The 25,730-nt window shown below is 40.4% G+C and overlaps 1 protein-coding gene across 2 annotated transcripts in view; it reads left to right on the top strand.

Annotated features, from left to right (window-relative positions):
• The window catches only part of atp6v1h (ATPase H+ transporting V1 subunit H), a 101,339-nt gene extending 79,953 nt beyond the window's left edge, over positions 1–21,386 (top strand). For both annotated transcript variants that reach the window (XM_080194229.1, XM_080194231.1), the window contains 3 exons: positions 1,074–1,175; positions 6,811–6,924; positions 20,996–21,386. In XM_080194229.1, coding sequence (XP_080050355.1) covers positions 1,074–1,175; positions 6,811–6,924; positions 20,996–21,056 — 277 coding nt within the window. In that variant the 3' untranslated portion in view covers positions 21,057–21,386. The remainder of the gene's footprint in view (positions 1–1,073; positions 1,176–6,810; positions 6,925–20,995) is intronic.
• The last annotated feature ends 4,344 nt before the right edge of the window (positions 21,387–25,730 follow it).

The following is a 25,730-nucleotide window of genomic DNA, read 5'->3' on the forward strand; positions in this document are numbered from 1 at the left end:
TGTGATGATAGCTGTGAAGTTGGGTTCATGCCCTATTTCTCACCTCTCATGACCTCACTGGCACCAGATGTCCAGCAAAATCTGCCTTACGCTCAAAAAAAACATTACAGGTGAGCTTGGGACACACAGCTGGGCTCACTTGCCTCTCCAGCCTAATTGGTGTAGGTCCTCACTGGCAAAGATCGTGTATGGTCCCCATCAATGGGGACTTATCATGATGACCTTTGGTCTGTGCCAAGAGTGTGGGGTCACCTGGGAGAAGGTTGGCAGATCATTGTGGGGGGAGCTCTGCAACCATGATTAGGTGGTGGGAAACAGTGTGCTCTGCAACCGTGAGTGGGGTGGGTAGGAGAGAAGTCTGCAACTGGTGATCTGCCAGTCCATGCAGTGTGCGGGGTGTGGCTGGGTGGACAATCAGTCGGCCTGTGTTGGGGTGAGGGTGGTGTATCAGCTGCAAAAGCCAGCCGTAGCTGGGGGAGTTGTTGCCTGACAGATCTCTGTTCTGTACTCAAATTGGTAGATCCCAGTGGTATTTAAAATGTCATTTAAAGTGGTTTTTGTCATTTTGCATTCTATTATTGAAAATGTAATAAAAGGACAGTAAATCAAATTAATTTCACTTGTCTGTTAGATTATTCATTTGAGAACAGCAGATTAGGTGCACTTGAGTTGTGCATGAGCATGAAGCATGTAAAGCAGATGCTAATCCTTTAGTGCTCTGATGAAGTTTTCAAGATGTTATTCAGTAGCTTTTCTTTCAGCTCTGAAGAAGGGTCATCAGGACTGAATATTAGATCTGTTCTCTCCCCACAGATGCTGAGATTTTCCAACATTTTCTGCTTTTGCTTCTTTTCTTTGTGGATTATCTTAACATTTTTTATCACCTGTTGTTACCAATTATAAATGCTAGGAATTTATTTAGAAAAAAAATTAATGCATTAAAACAAATTGGGATTCACTTTAGAAGAATTTAAACAAAATCAATTATTGCTAATTGCAGTGTGTTGAAATTAATACACAAGAAATATGTGCTAATCTCATTAATTTGCATTTTTTTTATTCCTCTTGCAAAGGATTCTGACCAGGCTTTTGGAAGTCTCTGATGATCCTCAAGTGTTGGCAGTTGCTGCACATGATGTTGGTGAATATGTACGTCACTACCCTCGGGGAAAACGGTAAGACTTGTCAGTAAATACAATTTACACAAATAATTAATTACACGCCATCATTGCTCTTGAATACTTAACATGAAATGTCATGGTAATTTATTTAGGAACTAACAAATAGCTGCATTGCTGGAGTGCAAACCACGTACATCCCATGAACTTGAGGTCATCAAAATTCTGCTTTTCATGTTCTTGCATCAAATCCCATTCACTCATCACCCTTCTGCTTGTTAACCTAGCCAAGCATAATCTTAGTTTTAAAATTCTCATCATTGTGTTCAACTCTGTCCATTATCTCAGTCCTTCATTATCTTGCTCAATCTCCTCCAATATATCTATTTTGCTCCGTTTCTAACCTCCTTGAGCATCCTTGATTTTTAATTGTTTCACTGGTGGCCATGTCTTCTGCCTGGGCCTTACCTCTTGATTTCATCTTGCCAACCCCCAATGCCTCTGCTTCTCTACCCCTCTTTTCATTTTTTCAGTATATTCCTTAAAACCCAGCCTTTGGATCTGGTTTTTGATCACTGGCCTACGGGCAGAGGTGTCAAATTTTGTTTTATAACTTTCCTTTAATGCAATAAAACATTGTAAGGCTGCTCAAAGACGCTAAATAAGTGCAATATATTATCATACAGTGAAAGACCAGTGCTTTCTGGGACAATTAGTGGACACAATTTTATATTATTCTCTGCTTTGATGTGAAAATTCTGTATTGCGTTGCATTTAAGTGTTACAGTTTTGATTGACTTGCTAAACAGTCAAGGTAGTGGAATATCAGTGCTATGGAGTTGAAAACATTTTCTTGTTTGTGCATTGTTAGCATCAACTCTCAGACTCTACAAGATGGTATTCTCATTCTTAACATAAATGAAACAAGTGGGCTGCTGTGGTAGAAATAGAAGTATGCCATTCAGCCACTTCAGTCTGTTCTGGCATTCTTTTGAATCACTGCTGATCTGTATTTGAACACCATGTGTCCAGCTTGATTCTAAATTCCTTTGCTTCACAATAAGGCAAGAGTACTATCTGTTGACCCCTAACCTCTCCATATTTTTGAGGGAGAGCTCAAGATTTGCACTAACTCTTGTTTGAATGGTAATTCCTGGACATCACTCCTAAATGGCCTTGTCCAACTTTTAAAGTTACGTACATTTATTTTGGACTGTCTCCTTGAGAAGAAATAGTTTTTCTGTGTCCCCTTAGTAACTCCTTTAATTTTCCCTGTATTCTTCCAGGAGCCAAACACTTTCCAGGGTGGTGTGGTAGCACTGCTGCCTTACACCGTCAAGGATCCGGGTTCAATTTCCAGCATGGGTCACTGTATGGAGTTTGTATGTTCTCCCCATGTCTGTGTGGGTTTCCTAACACACTCCAAAGATATGTGCATTAGGTTAATTGACCATGATAAATTGAGCCTGAGCGTCGGGGGATTAGGAGGGTAAATATGTGGGGTAATGAGGAATTGGGCCTGGGTGGGATTGTTATGGTATAGGTTTGATGGGTTGAATGGCCGCCTCCTACACTTTTGGGATTCTATAAATCCAGGATTCAGCTGAGAATGAAAGTTTTTGTAAAGTCCTGGGGAATAAATTTAGTGGCTGACAGTTTGTGAAGTCAAGTAGAGTGGAGGTAAAGTGGACCCCAAGCTTAGTGTTTGTAATTTTAATGCCCCACCTTGCTCCCACTCTGATATTTGTCCTTGAGCTGTTGCAGTGTTCCAATGAAATTCAACACAAGTTTGAGGAACAGCACTTCACCTTTTGGCTCAGCAGTTCTGGAATCAACATGGATTACAACAATTTTGGAGCACAATCTCTGCCTCCAATTTTCTTGTTTTTTTTTGATGATCTGACTCATCTTGTTCCTTCCTTTATCCCTTTATGTTGCATTCAGATGATGTGTGTAGCCATCCACGTCTCATTTGGGCTTCATCTTTTGTTTTCTTTACTGTACGTTCTACCACATTCTTTGGATTTTGCTGCAGGAATCATTTGCCATTTAGTTTCTCTAATTCTCCATCCATCACAGACTTTCTCTTTTGTTCTTCATGCCTCCTTCCCTTTCCACTGACTCAAAACCTATTACATTTCTATCTTCAGTTCTGTTTAAAGCATATCTCGATCCGTAACATTAACTCTGTTTTTCTCCACAGATGTTGCATGATCTGTTTTTGTTTCAAAGATAGTAATTTCTGGATTATTCCTACTGCCACAGGCTGATGAATATAGAAATAGGAGAACAGAAATGCATTGCAGACTAGATATTCAAGAGGGAAGAACTTTTAATTTTTGGGACCAGTTCTGTGAAACGTGGGACCTGCTCTAGCCAGACACATAGTACCTGAACAGAGCTGGGGCCAATTTCCTTTCAAGGTGATTTAACAATGGCCTCTCCCCCTTGCCTGCTGTCCCCAGTTCTGTCACTGCACCTTCAGCAGCTTTGGGAGAACTTTTCCCAGTGGCTCAGCATCTGGCAAGGGCCAGCTGCTTTGTGGGATCAGTAGACTTCAAGCTGCCTGATCCCTTGGATGTTCCATCTCCACCTGATATGTATCAGCAGTTTTGTGGTGTTCATCAGATGGTGATCCTGAAGTCTGTCTGCTAATTCCATCCATTATAGTGTGCCTCTGCCCTAGTGGATGGTGCAAGTGATGTCTGTGACACCGGTTTCATGCTGCGGGGTGTCAAGGAGTGGATCTGTGTTAATATTCCAGGTGTGACAGACAGGACTGATGCCAAAATGTGACAGATGGGCACTCGCCCTTGCAGCTCAAACGAGGTCATTCATTTTCTTGCGGCATTGAACAATAGCCCAATGTCATGCCGCTGGCAATGAATACCCAGCACCGCATCCCAAGCCATATTTGCTTCCCTGCTTCTGGATTGTCTACCCACTGAGGTACAGGGTGGCCCCTCCTCCACTGCATCCAGAAGTCTTCCGAGATCTGCCTCCATGAAGCATGGAGCTGATCTCCACGTTGCCATTTTCCTGACTTGACTGAGTGCAGACGGAGTGTTTAAATGCAGCTTCCCCTTTGTTAACAGCGCACAACTGCGAACCAGTGTGGGCAAGTCAGATGTATGTGGACTCAATTCTTGTGTTTTTCACTTGGGTGTTCTTTGAGTGCACTACACATGGAATGACTGCCATTTGATTAGCAACAGTCAGGCCAGTTTTCTTATTTGAAATGATGTTTGAAATAGTTTTGGTAAGATCATCCCCTAAATGCCAAATGAACATGAAAACAGGAAGAATTGCACCCACTTTTTGGGCGAGCTCCCAGATGCAATTGTATGGCACTTAGAGAAAAGAAAATGAGCCCAAGTGTGATTCTCACCAGTAGGGGAATGGGAGGAGCCTTTTCATGCCAGAAGGTGGCACATGAGCTGTAGGGATGCCATTGTGCAGTTTCTACACTGCCCCCAATTATGTCTGGGACTCAGTAATTACATTTACCTAATGAATAATCGCGAACCCAATTTTTATTTCCTTTTTGGCCTCATCCAATCTTATCAGCCTGATGAGCTGATACTATCACCTGCCCTTTTGTCGTTTTTGGGGAAAATTCCGCTTGTAGGTTCCATTGTGACACTCTTGCATTTCATCCCGCCAGCTCTTTCAATTTGCATCTTTGCATTTTTCCTTAAATATTTGAAAAAAGATTACAAATCAGATATAAATTTGTAACTAAAATGCTAATGACATTCTGGGATAAAATGCTAGATGTACTCAACACATGATATTAGATCTATCCATGCCGGCTCCCAGTTTATATCCCAACTTACATTGCACCCTGCAAACCTTATTTTCTCCTATTTCTCAAATAAAGTAAGTTTCTATAAAGCACTGAAACATTTTACAAGATTCAACTGAAAGTAGACTTTCAAGAGAACTTCCAAGATTGACAGAATCTTTTAAATGTTTTCTTTGTCAGTGTGCTCTACAGGGAAAAAAGACATAGAATGTATTTAAATCATACAGTGGCCCAGTAGTTGAAAATCAAGAGGGAAAAGAGAGCAAGGAACTTGAAATTATCACGATACCTAATACCTGATGACCTGCATATAATGGATCTGAAAAGAAATGGCTGCAGAGATATTGGTTGTAATTTTCCAAAATTCCCTGGATTCTAGAGAGGCCCAAGGAGATTGGCAAACTGCAAATGTAACACTAAATAATCAAAACCTTGGATCATCCTAGCTGGGATGGCTCAGCTACTTGACTGATACAGTTGATAGGTGGCACAGTGGCACATTGCTGTCTCACAGCACCACAGACCTGGTTTCAATTCCGGCCTGTAGTGACTGTGGAGGTTGCATGTTCTCCCCTTTTCTGCCAGGGGTTTCCTGCACTTGTTCTGGTTTCCTCCCATACCCGAGAGATGTGAAGGATAGGTTGATTGGCCACAGTAAATTGCCCCTTAATGTCTGGGCGGTTTGCAGGCTAAATATATGGGGTTGTGGGGATAAGGACTGGATAGATTGTTGTCAGTGAAGTTTCAATGGTCAGTTGGCCTCCTTCTGCATTGTAGGGATTCTATGACTTTTCAAGGGCAAATTACATGTGCATGTTGTACAAATGAAATGCTACATTTTTATTTTATTTAAATATGCTTATTGGATTGTGAGAGTCTTGTATCCTTATAGAAGGGAAATTCCGCCTTTGGTCTTGCTCTGCTGTATCAATATTAGTCACGTTTAGTTTGGCAGTACAGAACATAGTATTGTAGAAAAAGAAGGGACGTTGGGGAAGCTTTTTGTCTTCCACTCAGGACAGATTTGCATGAATTCCAATTATAAGGAATACTGCGTAAGAAGGGGATGCTGATCGGTTCCCAAATGAATCTGAGCATCTCCTCCACTGTGCCGCCTTGAACTAAACAAAGCTTGGGGGTGAGTGGCAGCCATTCTCTGATTCATTCCCTATGCCATTGCTTTGACCAAAGTCAGCCTGCCTGGTTTGAATTTAACTGCCAAGCTTTTATTTAACTGTTTGCAGATCATTCTCCATTGCAACACCTCTACCAATCAAACTCCATTTGCCAACCAGTCAGCGCACATGCAGTAAAAATTGTTGTTCCCTTTACAGTCAGCATTCTTGCAAACTGTTCTTTTGAATGCAACGTGAAAAGCCTTGACAGCATGTCTTTTTTCAGCAGTATTTGTTTATTTGTAGAACAGCAATGACTTCATGGCCAAAATAGCTCATTCATTATATGCTTTTGACTCCTTCAGAAGACAAAAGGCTGTAGATAAATATATATGATGTGGAGATGCTGGCATTGGACTGGGGTAAACACAATAAGAAGTCTCACGACACCAGGTTAAAATCCAACAGGTTGATTTGGTAGCAAAATCCAGTAGCTTTTGGGGTGTTGCTCCTTCGTCAGGTAAGGAGCAACTCTCCAAAAGCTAGGGCGTTTTGCTACCAAATAAACCTGTTGGACTTTAACCTGGTGTTGTGAGACTTCTTGCTGTATAAATATAAACTCATTGACTTGGCCAGTCTTTATAGAAAAGCAATCCTGAATATATCTCCTAATCGTGTTATCGTCTAGGCAATATATATTTAAATCATTTGTTTACTAAAATATTTCAAAAATAAATCATGAAAATTTTATGTTTGTGACTTTTATTTTCAGTGTAATTGAACAGCTTGGAGGCAAACAACTTGTGATGAACCATATGCATCATGAAGATCAGCAAGTACGCTACAATGCTCTTTTGGCAGTTCAAAAACTAATGGTGCACAACTGGTATGTACTGGCTATATAACTGTAATTTGGTAAACGTTGATCACTTCATTTGATCATCCTGTTGATGTTTCCAGCAGAAAATTCCATACTATTATTTCCATTATTTGTGACAGCACTAGATTATATTGTGATAATGGTTCAGTGTTGAATTGAAGAGCAGAATACTGTGGAGGTTGGAATTCTGAAATAAATACTGAAAATACTCAGCAGGTTAGCATCTGTTGGCAAATGGAGTTTGTTTAGTAGAGGTGTTGCCATGGAGAATGTACCAGGAAACAGTTGAACTAAGCTTGGCAGTTGAATGGTTGCCCCCTCACTCCCAACATTTCAGGTCTGTCATTTTCCATCAGAACTGGGAAAAGTTAGATGAAGTAAGTTTAAGAAAGGGATGGATAGGACAAGGATAAAAAGTCCTGTAATAGAGTGGAAGATGGAAGAAATTACATGACTGAAGAGGGTCAAAGGAAATGGTGATGCGCAAGAAAAGAAACAAGAGAACATTGTGTGATCTTAGCCAAAAGGCCAAGAAGTATCAGATCAAGTCCAAGCTGTTGGAGTGGTGGGGGGGGAGAGGGGGGGGGGGAGGTGGTGTGTGTGTGTGTGTGTGTGTGTGTGTGTGTGTGTGTGTGTGTGTGTGTGTGCGCAAAGCCTAATCTTGTCAGTTTGGATCTTGTTTTTCTCTTGTGGGGAATTACATTCAATTGGATTTTGAATTTGGTTTTTGGAGCAAGCAAGAAATAGATTTAGGTTTGCCTGGTCTATTCAGAGCATTGGCTTTGTAACTTCAAGGATGGAATGGAAGAAAAAGAAACAAAGAAGATATGCCCATGTTAATCTCTTAGCCTACCGCACATTTCAATTAAAGCTCAATGTAAGCTTGAAAAACACCAATGCACAGTAGTAGTAGTGTACCATCTACAAGCTGCATTTCATCAACTGACCAGAGCTCTTTCAATAGCACCTTCCAAATTCACAACTTTACCACCTCAAAAGACAAGAATAGCAGATGCATGGGAGCACTCACTGCTTGCAAGTCCACTCCAAGTCACACACACCATCCTGACTTTGATCTATATTGCCATTCCTTCAGTGTTGCTAGGTCAGATCCTGGAACATTCTTCCCAGCAGCACTGTGGGTATACCTACATCACACGGCCTGCACCAGTTCAGGAAGGTGCACGTCATCACCTTAAGGGCAGTTAGGGATGGGAGTAAATGTTGGCCTAGCCAGCAATACTCACGCCACAAAAACAAAAAAAAGTACCTCATTTTTCAGCGAGGTACCTCAACCATCTGGATTCGACACTGAATTCAATTATTTCCGACTGTAATGTCTGACCCTGTTTTGTTTTCTGGCGTGTTTTAGTTTGTTTTTGCTTGCCGTCAGCAGCACACCTACTCCAGGGACATTTTTTTTTGTTTCCTTTATTGCCCTTTTGCCATTCCCTTTGACCTTGTAAGACTAACTTCTCTTATTCAGTATTGAATTTACTGTTGAAGTGACATCTTGTCTTTCAAGTCAGAGTTTGACAAGGTGGTTGTATCTATCTTCTCCCAAAAAAATCGGTCAAAATTTGCCTGATCGTTTCCTAAGAAACTTAAATTTCTGATGCCCCAAGTATGTTTTTTTAAACAGAATCCCTGTACTACGTGGGTTTCCTCCAGGTGCTCTAGTTTCCTCCCACAGTCCAAAGATATGCAGATACCATGCTAAATTGATGGGTCAGATGGCCTTTTCTGCATTTTTGGGATTCTATGAATTTAACCAACCTTTGTACTTATCTAATTGTGGCTTCTTGAGTACCTCTGATTGAGATTGCACCAAGGCCCTAAGCTTTGAAATGTGCTTCTCAAAGCTCTATACTCCTACCTCTCCTTCGCTTCTCCATGCAACGCACCATTCTGCCTCCCACCCGACCCACCACCTTCTCCTTAAGACACACTTTAATCCTGTCTCTTGACTATACTTCTGGCCATCTGCCTAATATTTCCTTCTGCAGCTGGATATCACATTTTTCCTTAATTCTACTGTAAAGTAATTGAGGGCATTTAAGTTGTAGGTGTGGATCCAGTCCCTTTGTACTGATCACAACTTACTGTCTAGAAGAATTGCAATCAATTATCTACCTTGAAGTCTCTATGGATTTTTGTAACATTAGCCTTTTATATGGATATTCAGTTAATGGGGAGAAAACTGTTGGAATAAAAGGGACACTTTCAGATTGACAGGATGTAACTTATGGGGTATCATAAAAATTCAGTCCTTGGACTTCTGCTGTTTACAATGTTAATTACTTAAATGAGGGCCAGAGAGTAATGTATCTAAGTTTACTGATGATACAAAATTAGATTGGAAAGTAAGTAATGAGGATGCAAAGAGGCTATAGAAGATCATAGATTGGGTCAATGAGTAAGAATGTGACAGATGGAATACAATATAGCCAAGTCTATGGTTAGCCTCTTGGTTAGGCAATTATAAAGCAGATATTTTGAATGCTGAGAAACTAGAGATGTTTGCATTCAGTGACTTGGTTGGCCGCCTACAAGAATCTCAAAGTCAACATGCAATTACTGCAAGCAGTCAAGAAGCTTTCTTACAAAGTGATTGGAGTATTAGAGTAAAAAAAGCCTTACCACGATTAATAAGGACATTTTGAGGGCATACCTGAAGTCCTACATGCAGTCTTAGTCTCCTTATTTGAATATGCTTTCCCAAGAGGAAGGACAATGAAGGCTCACTAGATTGGTTTCAGGAATAGGAGGATTGTCCATCGACTGGATTAGGCCAATATGTGAGAGAAGGATAAGTGAGTTAATAAAAACACAAGAATCTTAAGGGACTTTGCAGGATAGATGCTAAGGAAATAATTCCCCTTGCAAGGGAATCTGGATCACAAGATCATGGCCTCAGAATAAGGGCTCGGCCATATAGACCAAAATGAGGAGAAATGTTTTCACTGGGTTGTCAACCATTAGAATGACCTACCCCAGAGAGTTGTGGATGCTTAGTCATTGAGCATATTCGAGACAGAGGTCTTGATACATAGCTATTTGGGTACTAAGGGAAGTAAGGTATGTAAGAGTACTGCAGGAAAATTGAGTTGATATATGCCATGATCTTGTTGAATGGTGAAGCAGACACAAAAAGTCTAAATGGCCAACTCCAGCTCCTAATTCTTATGTTCTCCTGCTTTTTGGAAATCAAGCTGATCATGTATACAATCTTTTATAAATACCATGAAAGATTTTTTTCAAGGCTCAGATAGACAGATTATCCTTGACTCACTTGTCTAGTAAATAATGGGGTGCAGACAGAAAAGTGGAGCTGGGATAATGACCAGATCAGCTATTGTCTTATGGAATTATGCAGCAGGTTTAAAAGGCCGAATGGCCAATGTTCCTAAATTCAACCTAGATTTTTTTCAATCCTCTTTGAAAATGAAATGTTAAGTAATTCTACCGTGTATGTTTTATGCATGTTTTGTTTAAATGAATGTTGAAGCTATTAACTATCAATAAAGGTTAGTGCAAAATAAAATGATGGGTTTTGGCTGATGTTTGAAAGATAATGTCCTGGAGGAGTTTGAATTCTTTAATTAGAGTTTTTGAGAGCTCCGGATAATTTATTTTGGTCTGCCACGGAATCAGATGAGAAATCCACTTTATTAAACTTTCCACTTGTGCGATTGAATTCACACTGTAGAGGCATATCACATGTATCTAAAGCTAGAGAAATTGTGCACAGATTATCATGGACCAAGACTTAAGGCCAAGTCAGCATGTGGACAATCGCTGGCGTTCAACCAGTCAAACCATGCATTTCACAGCATGTCGCAGTGTCAGCTATCACTGTTCACACAAGCCTTTTTGGTTATGCATGCAACGTTCTCATCTTTCATGTAATGGTTCTGTAACATAGGGGATGATTCTCCAGCCTCTTAGCCACATGTTTGAGTGGCACAAGGTGATGTGCTGTTTGCTGGCAGTGGGATTCTCTAGTCCTACCACTGTCAATGAGATTTCCCAATGAAACTACCCCATGCTGCCGTGAAATCCACAGGCAGGGGTGCACTGCTGGTAGGACAAGAGAATCCCGCTGCCAGCATGCAGCTGGAGAATCCCACCAATAATGCCTGCCTTGCATCTTGTCCTGTATCTTTCAATCCCTCAATTTAGGCCTTTTATCTAGATTTTCTAGATCAGTTCCTGTTGTCTGGAATGTGCTCTTTTTCTCTCCACCTATTTTTGTCTTTTAATATCTTGGCAAAATATTTCTTAATTTTATTTCATAATTCACTCATGCGGTGTGGGCGTAGCTGGCTAGGCTTAGAACAAGTAAAATCAAGTCCAACTTCTTCTTAGAAGGATTAGGACCATGCCATTTTATGTATTGACTCCTTCTATAAAAACAGTTCCTACATTAAAAACTATATAACCATAGTGGCTGCTTTATTTGTCTTTGACTGGCTTGGAGTAAATTTTTAGCTGTACTTTCATCATTGTATATTAGTTTCTGAATGCTGAGAGCTGCATGAGATGGTCAAAGGCTTTACAAATATCACTATAAACAAAATAAGTGGGTTTCTTCTGAACCTTGTGTTCTGCTTTCTCATATAAAGCCACAACTTGTCCTTTCATTGATAAACTGCAAACCTCTGTCTTATGCAAATTACATACCATCCGAACAATCACTGATACCAACAAAATTCTATAACCGTATTCAATACATCGAGATCCCTTTCTACTGAATGGAGGCCACAGTTGCATTATGGAGCATCAAGGTTATGAACGTTTTAAAGAGGATCCTCTTCCTTGACCTTGAAGCACTTCTGTGAAACATAGGGATTCTTACCACAATGGCTGAGCTGTTGCTTAGGGATAGCTGTGAATGGTCATAAGTTAATTTGCTATCTGTTTTGAGGAATAATTTTAGGGCATGTAACATGGGTACAATTTCATTCTTCTGAAAGATAGTCAAACTCCACTTTTTACAGTTTGATCTGTGATACCTGCAAGGGTGCAACCTCAAGAGGTTTTCAATTCAAAAATAGAGAAACCATCAGAGCTCTTAATGTGCCAAAGATTTGGAGGAATGTTCTCTATTATTATACTATATGCCAGATTACATGACATTTGGAATGCTAATAGAACACTGTAAAGTTGGGGGACAAGTAACAGAATGATAGCAAGCTGGCTGCAAAACAGAAGACAACCAGGTTAAAAAGTTATTAAAATTGGCTAAACATAGGGCATGGTGTTTTATAAGGAATAGTACTAACACCACGAATCACAATTTAAAGAAGTAGTTTCAACTTGGGAATCCAATGCACTGTTTCAAAATTTGCAGATGCCACCAAATTGGGGAATGTAATTAATACAAGGGAGTACCGCAAAAAAATTGCAGAATGGGTGTTTAATAAAATTAACTTCAATAAAGAAAAATTAAGTGATGCATTCTGAAGGAAGAATATGAAGCCCAATACTTGTTGGAAAGTGTGTCTGAATAGAGAAGCAGAAGGCTCTGGACACAGATAATCAAATCACTAGAAGTGGTGTCAAAGATTAATATGACCATGTATTAAAAAAGCAGACAATGTACTCATTTCTTTCTAGAGGATTAGAATTGAAAAACAAATTATATATGGAGAGAACCTGGAGTAGACCACACTTTTGTGTCTCCACGTTATAACAAGGATGTAGATGCACTGATGAGGTGCATAAAAGATTTACTAGAACAATAGAACATGTCCATGTCTGCTCTCTGCAAGAACGGCTCAGCTAATCTGACTTCTCCACCCTTCTCTCTTGTTTCACTGTATTTTCCTTTAAGTGAATATCCAGTTCTCTTATGAAAATCACGATCGAATCTGCCTCTACTACACTCGGGTAGTCCTGATGCAATCCAGATCCTTAAGATTCATTATGTAAAAAAAAAAGACAAATTCCACAAGTCCCCATTGACTCTTATGTCAGTCATTTCAAATTGGTGTTCTTAGGTCCTCTTCCCCAATGGAATTAATTTTTGTACGTTTACTTTGACCATTCATGATTTTGAATACCTCTCTAATAATAAAGTATATAAGAACATAAGAAATAGGAGCAGGAGTAGGCCATCTAGACCTCCAAGCCTGCCCCGCCATTCAATAAGATCATGGCTGATCTGTCGTGGCTCAGTTCATGGGAACTATGGGCTTTATAAACAGAGACATAGACCTAATTTTGGGAACTACATTTCAAGAATAAAGTTCAAGTTGTAAAGAACATTCAAATGTTATTACTAAAATGGAATGAGGGACATAGCCAAGTTGTTCCAGCACAGCTACAACATAGACGTTTACCTGGCAATGTGAAAAATTGCCCAGGTATGTCCTGTACAGAAGAAACAGGTAGCACAGTGATCAGCACTGCTGCCTCACAGTGCCAGTGACCCAGGTTCGATTCCTTGTGTCACTGTCTGTGTGGAGTTTACACATTCTCCCTGTGTCTGACTGGGTTTCATCTGGGTACTCTGGTTTCCTCCCAGAGCCCAAAGATGTGCAGCTTAGGTTGATTGGCCAAGCTAAAGTGACCCTAGTTTCAGGGGATTAACAGGGTAAACGTGTGGGGTAACCAGGATAGGGTGGATTTGTTGTTGGTGCAGGCTTGATGGGCCGAAAGGCTTCCTTTTGTACCGTAGTGATTCTATGAAATCCAACCTGGCAAATTACCGTCCCATCAGTCTGCTCTCTATCATCAGTAAAGTGATGGAATAGGTCATCAGCACTTGCTCAGCACCTGATCACCAGTGTTCACTTTGGGTTCTGTCGGTCACTCAGCTCCTGACCTCATCACAGCCTTGGTTCAAATGTGGACAAAAGAGCTGAATGCCTGAGGTGAGAGTGACAACCCTTGACTGAATATGGCATCAAAGAGCCCTAGCCAAATTGAAGTCCATGGGAATCGGGAAAACCCTCCACTGGTTGGAGTCATACTGGCACAAAGGAAGATGGAGTTAGAGGTCAATCATCTCAGCTCCAGGACATTATTGCAGGAGTTTCTCAGGTAGTGTCCGAGGTCAATCACCTTCATCTGCTTCATTGATGACCACCTTTCCATCATATGTTCAGAAGTGGAAATGTTCTCTGACTGCGACTCCTTCGATACCGAAGCAGTCCGTATCTCAAAGCAGCAAGACCTGGACAATATGCTGCTTTGGGCTGACAAGTTGCAAGTTACATTTGCGCCACACAACTGCCAGCCAATGACCATCTCCAACAAGAGAGAATCTAGCCATCACCCTTGACATTCCAATGCCATTAACATCACTGAATCCCCCACTAACAAAATCTTGGGGTTACTATTGACCAGAAACCCAAGTGAATTAGTCATATAAATACTGTGGCTACCAAAGCAGCTCAAAGGTTAGGAATCTGGCGGCAAGTAACCCACCACCTGACTCCCCACATCCTGTTCACCATCTACAAGGCAAAAGTCAGGAGTGTAACGGAATACTCTCCACTTACCTGAATGAATGCAGCTCAAACAGCACTCAAGAAACTCAACACCATCAGGAACCCGCTTGATTTGCTATTCCTTTCACAAACATTCAATCCCTCCACCACCAATGAACACTGGCAGCCAAGTGCACCATCTACAAGATGCATTGCAGGAACTCACCAAGATTCCTTAGGGAGCACCTTCCAAATCTACAACTACTGCTTTCTAGAAGAACAAGAGCAGCAGATATCTGGGAACACCATTACCTGGAGGTTCCCCCCTCCAAGTCACTCACCATTCTAACTTGGAAATATATTGCTGTTCCTTCACTGTCATTGGGTCAAAATCCTGGAATTCCTTACCTAAATAAATTCTGTAGGTGTACCTATGCCTCGGGTACTGCAGCAGTTCAGGAAGGCAGTACACCATCTTCTCAGGTGCAACTAGGAATGGGCAATAAATGCTGGCCAAGCCAGTGATGCCCATGTCCCATAAATTAATGAAAAACATTGCTGTGGAGACCTGGGCTCAAATTTCACCAAGAAGAGTGGGTGGAATTGAGTGACTCTTCATAAATCTGGAATATAAAACTTGTTTCTGTGATGGTGACCATAACAACAACCATCAGTTTTGATAGCAATCCATCTGGTTCACTAATCTGGAAGATCTGTCATCCTTACATGGTCTGGCCTACGTGTGATTCCAGACTCTCAGAAATGTGGTCTCATTTAATTTGCTCTGAAAAGGCCTAGTAAGCCACTCAGTTCAAGGACAATTAGGGATGGGCAATTAAAGAACATCTGTTGCTTCTTGGCCTTTTGGCTAAGATCAAGTGTAATTTTGCTGTTCTGCACTTGGTTGAAGTCATGAAGTTACACTGAGGCTTCATTTGAAGCAATTTTTTTTAAAGAGGCTAAGATGCAAATGAGATCTAGCCTTGGAGGAGGTGCAATGCTTGCTCCAACCAGCTTGGATCATATAGATCAAGCCCAAGGCAGGAAGTTGTGAGCTTGGTTCTGAATGTCTCATTTGTTGAAACTTTTGAATTGGACTTTTATTGGATTGAATTGGATTAAACAAAAAAAAACTTTGGGTTCCCTTTTCTGTTAATTGTTGGCCTCTTCTCCTACTCTCCTTTTGTCTCTCTCATTCCCTTTTTCATTCCCTCTGAATTTTCCATACTAGGCTTGATTTTTTTTTTTCTTGAATCACTAGTTGTGTACTTGGAGAACTTGCACATTATCTGTCTGGTACTACTTGACTGTCCAGCAGTCACTCATTCCCTCACTGCCTTTGCATTCGTAAGCTACTGTATTTCCTAATGGTAGCCCATGCCAATAAATCAGGCCAAGATTGAGATGTCTAAACATAATTCATATTTGACCTCTGGAAAATCACCTCAGTCCAGACTGTTGAATTTTCAAATTTATTTAAATGAAAGCAAAATACTGTGGATGCTTAAATCTGAAATAAAAACAGAAAATGTTGGAACAACTCAGTAGGTCTGGCAGCATCTGTGGATAAATTAACTTCTTCAGAACTGACTAATCACACCCCCATGGTATAGTATTCCCAAATTTACCCCAAAGGGATTTCCCCACCTGCAAAGGACTCTTTCTGTTTCTTTACTCCCTCCCCCTTTCCCTTTTTTCCTCATTCACTTAATCCAATTTTTCTTGCCTTCTCTTTCTGTACCTAATTTGACATTGAATTTGCGCAGTTGTTCAACTTTTTTCAACTCTATTCTCAATCCTTAAAAATCATTTGTTACACTGTCACATTCACCACAGTTCCTGATGTTCTTTGTTCTTGTTGTGCCATTATGAACCTGTGTGCCCAACAACTTTGTGGGAAATAAACTTATTCATGCAAGTTAAGCTTAACTAATAGAACATGCTCTACCAAAATCACACTTAAACTCTAGTTTATAAAATACAGTCTTATTATGTTCCATATATTTTGAATTTTATCATGCCAACTTCAGATGGTTGCACATGAATGATAGTGAATCAAGTTGTACACTTTAATAGAAAAAGGTAAAATGTTCAATTATGCATTGCAAAGAATAATTGGCTGTTGCTTCTTGAGAGTAATCAGGCTGAACATGTATTCATTTGTGATTTGTCACAGGAGTTCTCTCCTCTTGATGTGCAATTATAACTTAGAAAGTTGTTCTAAATAACACCACAAAATAAATCAACCATGACATTTAGACTTTTAAACAATTTTTTTTTAGGAATTAACTCTAGGCACTTATTGTGGATCTTTAGTATGCTTCATAATTTGATAGGGGTGACAAAAGGTTGTCGCACTTAACTTTTTCAAAAGTATCATTGCTGGAAGAGAATTGTAGACAGATATAACAATTCATTGCTTAGGAAAGCAAATTGTGAGGAGGATACAAATGCCAGGATTTCCCGCTCCAGTTAGCGGTGGGCAGGAAAATATTGTGAGAAGGCCAAAGTCATGTTTAATGTCCACATGAGGCTTGCTGCGATTGTCCCCTTCTCACCCTGTCAGTGGTACTTCCTGCTATTCAATGGCATGAACCTTAGTAGAGTATATTTGCACCTCATTATTGAGCCCATAGGCCAGAATCATACCTACCTGTCAAATAATTCATCCGCAATGACATGATGTCAGATTGGCATGAATCGCGACTGGATTCAAAGATGTACATCTGAGTTAATGCCACAATTAGATCAGTCATGATCTTACTACATGGCAGCATGATTGGGCTGAATGCCTAGTCTTGCTCCTATTTCAATCTATGAAGCTGATAAAACACTCCATTTTTAGTGATAATCTGAAATACTTCACATTTAAGCAGGAGTGATAATTTCTATAAAGGCAGAAGAATAAATTCTGATCTAGTGCAAAAATGTCAGAACAACATAAATGAGTCATGGTCCCAGGCAGCACCCATTCTTCAATCTTCCAGTAGAAATGCTTTGATCTGTATTGATAAACTGCACTAGATAATTCACCTATTTACATTAACTCTTCTGTGATAAATTATTGCAGCTCCATGTTGATAAAGACTCTCTTTTCCACACTTCTGGTAGCAGACGTAATGAAGAATTGCTAGGATTGTTGTATTATTGATATAAATTTGTGAGCCTCTTTAATAGTGAACTAAATTACATATTTTAGAAAATGAATGCAAATAATTTGTAATCCAAAATATTTATCTTCTGTAGAATTTTATCTAGTTTTAATAAACGATCAATGATGTGCATGTTTTACTCTACATACCCCTTACAGTGGTATAGTAATGTGGAGATGCTGGTGTTGCATTAGGGTGGGCACAGTAAGAAGTCTCACAAAACCAGGTTAAAGTCCCAACAGGTTTGTTTGGAATTGCAAGCTTTCGGGGCACTGCTTCTTCATCAGGTGAATGGCCACTCAGCTGATGAAGGATCAGCACTCTGAAAGCTTGTGATTTCATATGTGGACAGGAGAACAGCAGATTTTGTTTATTAAAGGACATCAGTTACCTAGGTGGGTATTTATAAGCCACCAAATATGACGTTATGGTGGGGCGAGAAATAAACAAAGAAATAACTGATGCATGTAAAAATGGTACAGCAATTATCATGGGGGATTTTAATCTACATTATCAGGTCAGTCAAGGTAGCCTTGAGGAGGAGTTCATAGAATGTATCCACGATAGCTTCCTCAAACAGTATGTAATGGAACCAACAAGGGAGCAAGTATCCTAGGTCTGGTCCTGTGTAATGAGAGGGGAAGAATTAATGATCTTGCAGTTAGGATCCTCTTGGAAGAAGCGATCACAGTATGGTTGAATTTAAAATACAGATGGAGTGTAAGAAGATAAAATCCAATACCAGTGTCTTGTGCTTAAACAAAGGAGACTATAAAGGGATGAGGGAGGGGTTAGCTAAGGTAGACTGGGAGCAAAAACTTTATGGTTGGACAATTGAACAGTGGAGGACTTTCAAAGCAATCTTTTACAGTGCTCAGCAAAAGTATATACCAGTGATAAAGGACTGTAGAAAAAAAAAATCTGCCATGAATAGCTGAGGAAATAAAGGAGGGTGTCAAATTGAAAGAAAATGCATACAAAGTGGCAAAGATTAGTGGGAACCTAAAGGATTGGGAAATCTTTAAAGATCAGCAGAAAGCCACAAAAAGGCTATGAAGAAAGGTAAGATTGATTATGGGAATAAACTAGCTCAGAATATAAAAACAGCAAAGTTTCTACAAATATATAAAACAAAAAAGAATGGTGAAAGTAAACATTGGTCCTTCAGAGGATAAGAGGGACGTAATAACTGAAAATGAAAAAAATGGCTGAAGCATTGAACACGTATTGTTGGTCTTCACAGTGGAAGGCACAAATAACATGTCAAAAATTGATAAGTCTATGGCAGGTGAGAACATAGAAGCTATCATCACGAGAGACAAGTGTTGGGCAAGTTAATGGGGCTAAAGATAGACAAGTCTTCTGGTCCTGATGGAATGCATCCCAGGGTACTAAAAGAGGTGGCGTGAGAAATAGCAAAAGCACTAGTGGTAATTTACCAAAATTTGCTGGACTCTGGGGTGGTTCCTGCAGATTGGAAAACAGCAAATGTGACGCCACCTTTTAAAAAAAGGAGACAAAAGGCAGGTAACTATAGGCCAGTTAGCTTAACTTCTTCAGTAAGGAAACTGCTTGTATCTATCGTCATGGAAGAAATAGTGAGACATCTGGATATGAATTATCCCATTGGTAAGATGCAGCATCGATGCATGAAGGGCAGGTCACGTTTAACTAATTTGGTGGAATTCTTTGAGAATATTACATGTGCAGTGGACAATGGGGAACCTGTGGATGTGGTGTATCTGGATTTCCAGAAGGTATTTGATAAAATGCTGCACCAAAGACTGCTACATAAGATAAAGGTGCACAGTGTTACAGGTAATGTATTAGCATGGGTAGAGGATTAGTTGGTTAACTAACAGAAAGTGAAGAGTGGGGCTAAATGGGTGTTTTTCTGGTTGGCGATCAGTGACTAGTGGTGTGTCTCAGGGATCATTGTTGGGATTGCAGTTGTTTACAATTTACATAGATGATTTGGAGTTGGGGACCAAGTGTAGTGTGTCAAAATTTGCAGATGGCACTAAGATGGGTGGAAGAGTAAAGCGTGCAGAGGAAGCTGAAAGACTGCAAAGGGATATAGATAGTGTAAGTAAGTGGGTGAGGATCTGGCAGATGGAGTACAATGTTGGTAAATGTGAGATCATCCAGTTTGGTAGGAATAACAGCAAAATAGACTATTATTTAAATGGTAAAAAATTGTAGCATGCTGCTGTGCAGGAATCTCAAGGAGTTGGTTTCTAGGTACAGTAGGTAATTGAGAAGGCAAATGGAATTTTGTCCTTCATTGCTAGAGGCATGGAGTGTAAAAACAGCGAGATTATGTTGCAGCCGAATAAGGTGCAGATGAGGCCACACCTGGAGTACTGTGTACAGTTTTGGTCTCCTTGAAAAAGGATATACTGGCACTAGAAGGGATGCAGAGGAGATCGATTCACTAGATTGATTCTGGAGTTGAGGGTATTGGCTTATGAGAAGAGACTGAGTAGACTGGGGCTATATTCATTGGAATTCAGAAGAATGAGGGGAATTTTATAGAAACACAAGATTATTAAGGGAATAGATAAGTTAGAAGCAGGGAAGTTGTTTCCACTAGCAGGTGAAACTAGAACTCGAGGGCATAGCCTCAAAATAAAGGGAAGCAGATTTAGGACGGAGTTGAGGAGGAACTTCTTCACACAAAGGGTTGTGAATCTGTGGAATTCCCTGTCCAGTGAAGCAGTTGAGGCTACCTCATTGAATGTTTTTAAGGCAAGGATAGATAAATTTTTGAACAGTAAAGGAATTGAGGGTTACGGTGAGTGGGCGGGTAAGTGGAGCTGAGTCCACAAAAAATCAGCCATGATCTTATTGAATAGCGGAGCAGGCTGGAAGGGCCAGATAGCCTACTCCTGCTCCTAATTCTTATAGCTTATAGTTTATTACTGAAATTAACTTTCTGTTCCAGATTAATGAATCAAGAATTAGTAATTTATTTTCCCCCAACTGCCATGGTGAGATTTGAACCCATGTCCCTAAAGGATTAACTTGGGGTTACTAGTTCAGTTACATTACCAATACACCACAATCTATACTGCATGTCAAAGACCAGGTATTCTCTCTTACCCCCACCCCCTCTTGATTGCAGACTTGGGAAAAATCTTGTGTTCTTGGACTGGCCACACATCATTGAAGAGTATTCTGCCACCATTTTCTTGTAATGGTCATGTGTTCTGGCTACTAAATGGTGGTGTAGCACATGATTTTCATTTCTTTATTCACTCTGTGCGCATTGGTAAGAAGTCAGTTTTCCTTTTTAAAAGTGCAGCATTATTTAACGTACTGATTTATTTCATGTCTTAATTTTGTGAACCTACTAGTTTATTTTGAAAATAAATGTGTAATGCATTCTTGTATGCAATGATAAGGGCCTTGCATTTTATTAGAGAATTTTGTTGAACAAAAATTGGTCTTTAAAAGCAAACTTGATAACTGCGATCCTGTTACTTTCAGGGAATACCTTGGGAAACAGCTTCAATCAGAACAACCACCAGCCGTCACCACCCGAAGCTGAATTGTCATACTTCTGTTGCAGTTTGTGCTAAAGTGTACTGGCTGATTGTTCTCAGAACTGTAAAGTACATTTCTGAATATATTGAACTAAGCATATATCTTAATGGATAATTGTGTCTTTTCGTATGTCCACACATTGCATTTTATTCTGTGATGTATTTAATGAAATAGAAATTAAATCTTGATTAAAGCAGCTTACTGTTTTCAGCATAAAGTATGTACATAATGAATAACCTAAAAGATCTGTTGTTTGAACAAGTTGTCAATTATATATGTCTTTGCCTTTGATTTTGCGGTAATGTTTCCAATAAAAGATGAGCATACTGTAAAATAGTTGCTGTATATTGTTTGGTATTGTCCATCATCTCTTAACACATCATAGTGATAAATTAATGAAAAATTGTTCTGTGGACTTGAATCATTGATGATAATGGAATAAATGGTTTACAAAAGAAAAAATTAAACCACTTATCCCTTCTGAAGAAACTTTAAGGCTATCAATCAAACTTAAAACCTTTGTAAACATTGCGGTTAGGATCAATGAAGGCACTTGACATACATTCGAGCATGAAAGAACGGTCAATAAACAAAGCTGTCAATGGAGGTCTCATTCAGTGCTGAACTTTGAAACCCTCTCTATTCTACTGGAAATCTTTTGATCTCTCAATTTCAAAAGTTTCAGCTTGCTGAGAAGCCAGAGAAACTTCAAATCAAAGCTGGGTGCATACACTGGGGTCGCATGCATAGCTGTGCAGAATGGAACCTCTTCTTTCTCTTTTCTCCCTTCTCCCCCCTCATCTCACCCCAGCAGGTGAAATTGACGTCTCTCTGTCAAGAGGACTTCACACGAGTCTGCTGACACCTGCAGCTGCTGACAGGGAGAAAGGAAAATTTCTGCTGCAGAATGGAGTTCTGCAATGATTTAAAAGCCTGCCAGGTGACCAGGGAGCATGGAGATTAAAGTGATCTGACCACTTCAAAGTTTTCACAGCTGACCGGCAGGAATGCTGGTACTAATCACAGGGCTACTGAAATTGCCATGCCAGGGTGATCTCAGGGCTAGCAAGGGCAGTCCTGCCATGGCACACTCATCTTAGGGGAGAATGGTGAGGTCAACACCTTGCCCCCAGCTTAAGCCAAACTAGCCCCCAAGACTATTGAGAGTGTCTTTGCAACCTGGCAGCAACAGAGGGGTAAATGGCATTGGATGGTACCCTTGGGGCCCAGGGTGTCTGTGCATGCAGTCTAAATGAGGGGCCTAAGTGGGAGGTGGGGGGCTGGGTGGATAGCCCGCAGAGGAAGAAAGGGGCCTGGGTGGGGACCTGGAGTGATGTGTGCCTGAGTGGGAGTCTGGGGGGGTGGTTGAGTGTGGGTATGAAGGGGAAGGAGTTTCAGTGGAAGTCTAAGAGGGACGTGTGGGGGTTTGAGATGGGTGGGGAGTGGTTTGGATTACCCTTGTACCTGGGTGGTGATGGGAGGGTTATCTATTATTTGTGGGTGATTATTTCCACTCAGAGACAGGACCTCCTCTCCAGAGATTGGGGAGCTCTTTAAAAATGGCACCCCAATCTCTGAGCAGCAAGTTAGGACTGACTGGCTGGTGGGTTCCCTGAAATGACCTCATGAGCATCTGTCAGGTGGGTGAATCCCAGCTGACAGATGCTCCCAGCGTCAGTGAGAAAAACTTCTGTTTTGCCATTGGCACGGCTCCTCACAGTTAACGTTTTAATTACGTATGACTTTTCTGCAGAACTGAAATGTGATGATTTATACACGTGGAGGATGGTGAAGTGGGGCGGGGGGCGGGGGTAGATTCCGGGCAGGAATAGAAATTTAGTGATAGGTCAGAGCTAAAGAGAGATTGACAAAGATGTCATGGATATGAGACAAGGGGCTGTTAATGGTGCCAACAGGGACTGAAGAGTGACAAAGGTAGGTTCTATTTTTCCCCTTGTGGAAATTAAAATTGAACTTCAAATGTCTGGGTATGTCCATGTGGAGCTTGTTGGAAATTGGTCCAAATTATTGTAGAAGAGATCAGTTGACTTTTGGCACCTTTTCTTTATGGCTTCTTGTGTCCAATTTAAAAGAGTAACTTTTTTTACAAAATCTATTTTATCACAGCGACACATTCAGGACAATACTGATGAGCTATTTTATGTGGCGTTTTTTAAATGGCATTTCAGGCATTGAGCATTATCATAGTACGAATAGTATAAAATATCTTGGGAGGTGTTGCTATCATTGAATCTATAAAACAGCCACCACATATGGCACCCCTGAACTGCACATAGGAACAGAAGTAAGCAAATTCAGCCAATAATTAGAGCTGCACTCTCCCTGGTGTCAAATCTACCTCTGCACCTATTCCCCATATCCCTTTATCTTTTTCTATATATTAGAAATATAGCCTTATTGAAACTATTCAACAATTCAAACTCCATTATACTATGGGGCAGTGAGTTTAACAAATTCACCAGTCTGCAAGCAGTAGTTCCTCCTCATCTCTGTTTTAAATCTGCTATCTCAGCCTATACCTATGTCTGTTTTTAAAAAAAATCAGAGGCAAGAGACATGATGGAACAGAGAGAAAGCTTTATTTAATTCCAAAAAATAGACAATACTTCACAAAATAAAGCAATGGTTGCTATTTTCATTTGATCAAAGCTGCAAATGGAACATGATTTTTTTTCTGTTGAGCTTTCTGCTGTGATATGAAAGATTGGATCATTACTACATTTCTGCACCTTTATCCATTGCACAGCACCATATCAAAAGCATATTAACTGGTCATTTATGTAATTTTCTCCATTTCACTGCACCATAGCAATTACAATTCACAAAGTGTTCATTAATATCCTGGAATATGTATCGAAGTATTGAATATGTACCAAATATAAATATCTGGTTTTTGTATTCAGCTTACAGTTTTTGCCTTTAATTTATTTCGAACGGGAGTAAAAAAAATGTTCTAAGTGATACAGCTCTTGGAGGGAAACGGTCTATTTAGATTCTTGCATTGCAACATCTACGGTTTTTAAGTGTTTGCACATCTTTTAGGATTTTTGAAGGAGTAAATTTACTTAACAGGTGTTAGTTTAAAATATGTTTAGAATATTGTTACTTTAAAATATGTTTAGAATATATATAAATCAACTAAAACTAGATGAAGAAATGTGGCACTATAAGGAACCAGAATTCAAAGCAGTTTGGATTTTCAGTTAAATAAAAGCAAAATACTATAGATGCTGGAAATCTGAAATAAATAAAATGCTGAATAAACTCAACAGGCCTGGCAGCATCAGTGCAGAGAAAGTTAATGTTTCTAGTCCATGTATAGAAGGGTCATACGGTCTTGAAACTTTTCGCTTTCTGTCTCAACAGATGCTGCCAGTTGAGCAGGATTTTATAGCTTTGCTCAACCCAAAACTGAAAAACCTTTTCTGAGGTCAACAGACCTTCCCATTGTCCACCCTTTGCCTGCTCCAATTCTGTGGCAGATGGGGTGGTTGAATTCCACCGGTTGAGTTTAATCAGCATTTTGGGATTTTCAGTTAACTTTGCTAGATTAAGGTGCTTGCAGAAATATGTAAGTTAGTGAAAAGATTGCAGTTACTTTAGTGAACCATACAGTCAATGGCTACATAGTCTGATTATGGAAAGGAATAGTCAGACTGAGCAGCTAATGAGCAGTCCTTATGAACAGCTCTGAACATAAACAGTTAGTAACAGGCAAATACGAAAGGCAAAATTTTCTCAAAAAGCAACAAACTGATAGCTGGTGAGTAAAGCAGCATTGAGCCTGCTGATAACAATGACAGCTTTCCCCCACTGTATAGGGCAGCACTTACTGCCAAAAATTTTCATCCATTGATTACATGCTGGCAGGGCAGCCTCTGATTCCCCCTGCATTGCCCTGCCATCTCAGTGCAGCAATCGTTGGGTGCCATATTTAAAGGCTGTTCAGCGCACAGCAGCCACACTTTGCAGGTTGCTGAGAAGGGATGGCTGCCAGAAAATGTGCCCTGTAATTCTCAGATGCTTTCCTGGAGATACTCTACAATGCTGTTGAGGCAAGCTGTGATATTACCTACCTGTGCTTCAGATGGGCAGCAAGGTGGCACAGTGGTTGGCACTCTCTCTACGAAAGTGGACATCCATCCAGTGCAGGGAGAGGACAAATGATTTTCTCCACTCTACCAGGGCATGTCACTCTCTATTTACACACTCATGCCATCACACATCAACAGGGACCTCATTCAATTCCAGCTCAGGGACATCACCACTCAGGCTCCTACACAAATTGTCATCTCCCCTGTGAGTCATGTCTTCATACCTTGCTGGTCCCACTCAAAATTCACACATTCCGGGTATCCTTATCTGCCCCGGAAAGTGTCCTGCTAGTACTCTCTCTGTCTGTTATCATGCAGGACAAGTGGGTAGAGATTCCAGATAGGTTCAGGGATACCAGAGAGGAAGGCCTTGATGGACTTCGATGATGGAGCCATCCAGGAGGGCATCGACTAGTCCTGTACTGATGGCGAGGTTGGCAGTGATAAACCAAATGAGAATCCAGCACTGCACCATCCATCAGACATCAATGCTCCTATATCCTGTTTCTAAAGGCCTCTGCCATGCACTCAACTGCAAGTAGCACTTGCAGGCACATCTGATC

The sequence above is a fragment of the Carcharhinus amblyrhynchos genome, chromosome 8 (genome assembly GCF_965287045.1).
Source record: "Carcharhinus amblyrhynchos chromosome 8, sCarAmb.v2.hapA, whole genome shotgun sequence".
Taxonomy (NCBI): Eukaryota; Metazoa; Chordata; class Chondrichthyes; order Carcharhiniformes; family Carcharhinidae; genus Carcharhinus; species Carcharhinus amblyrhynchos.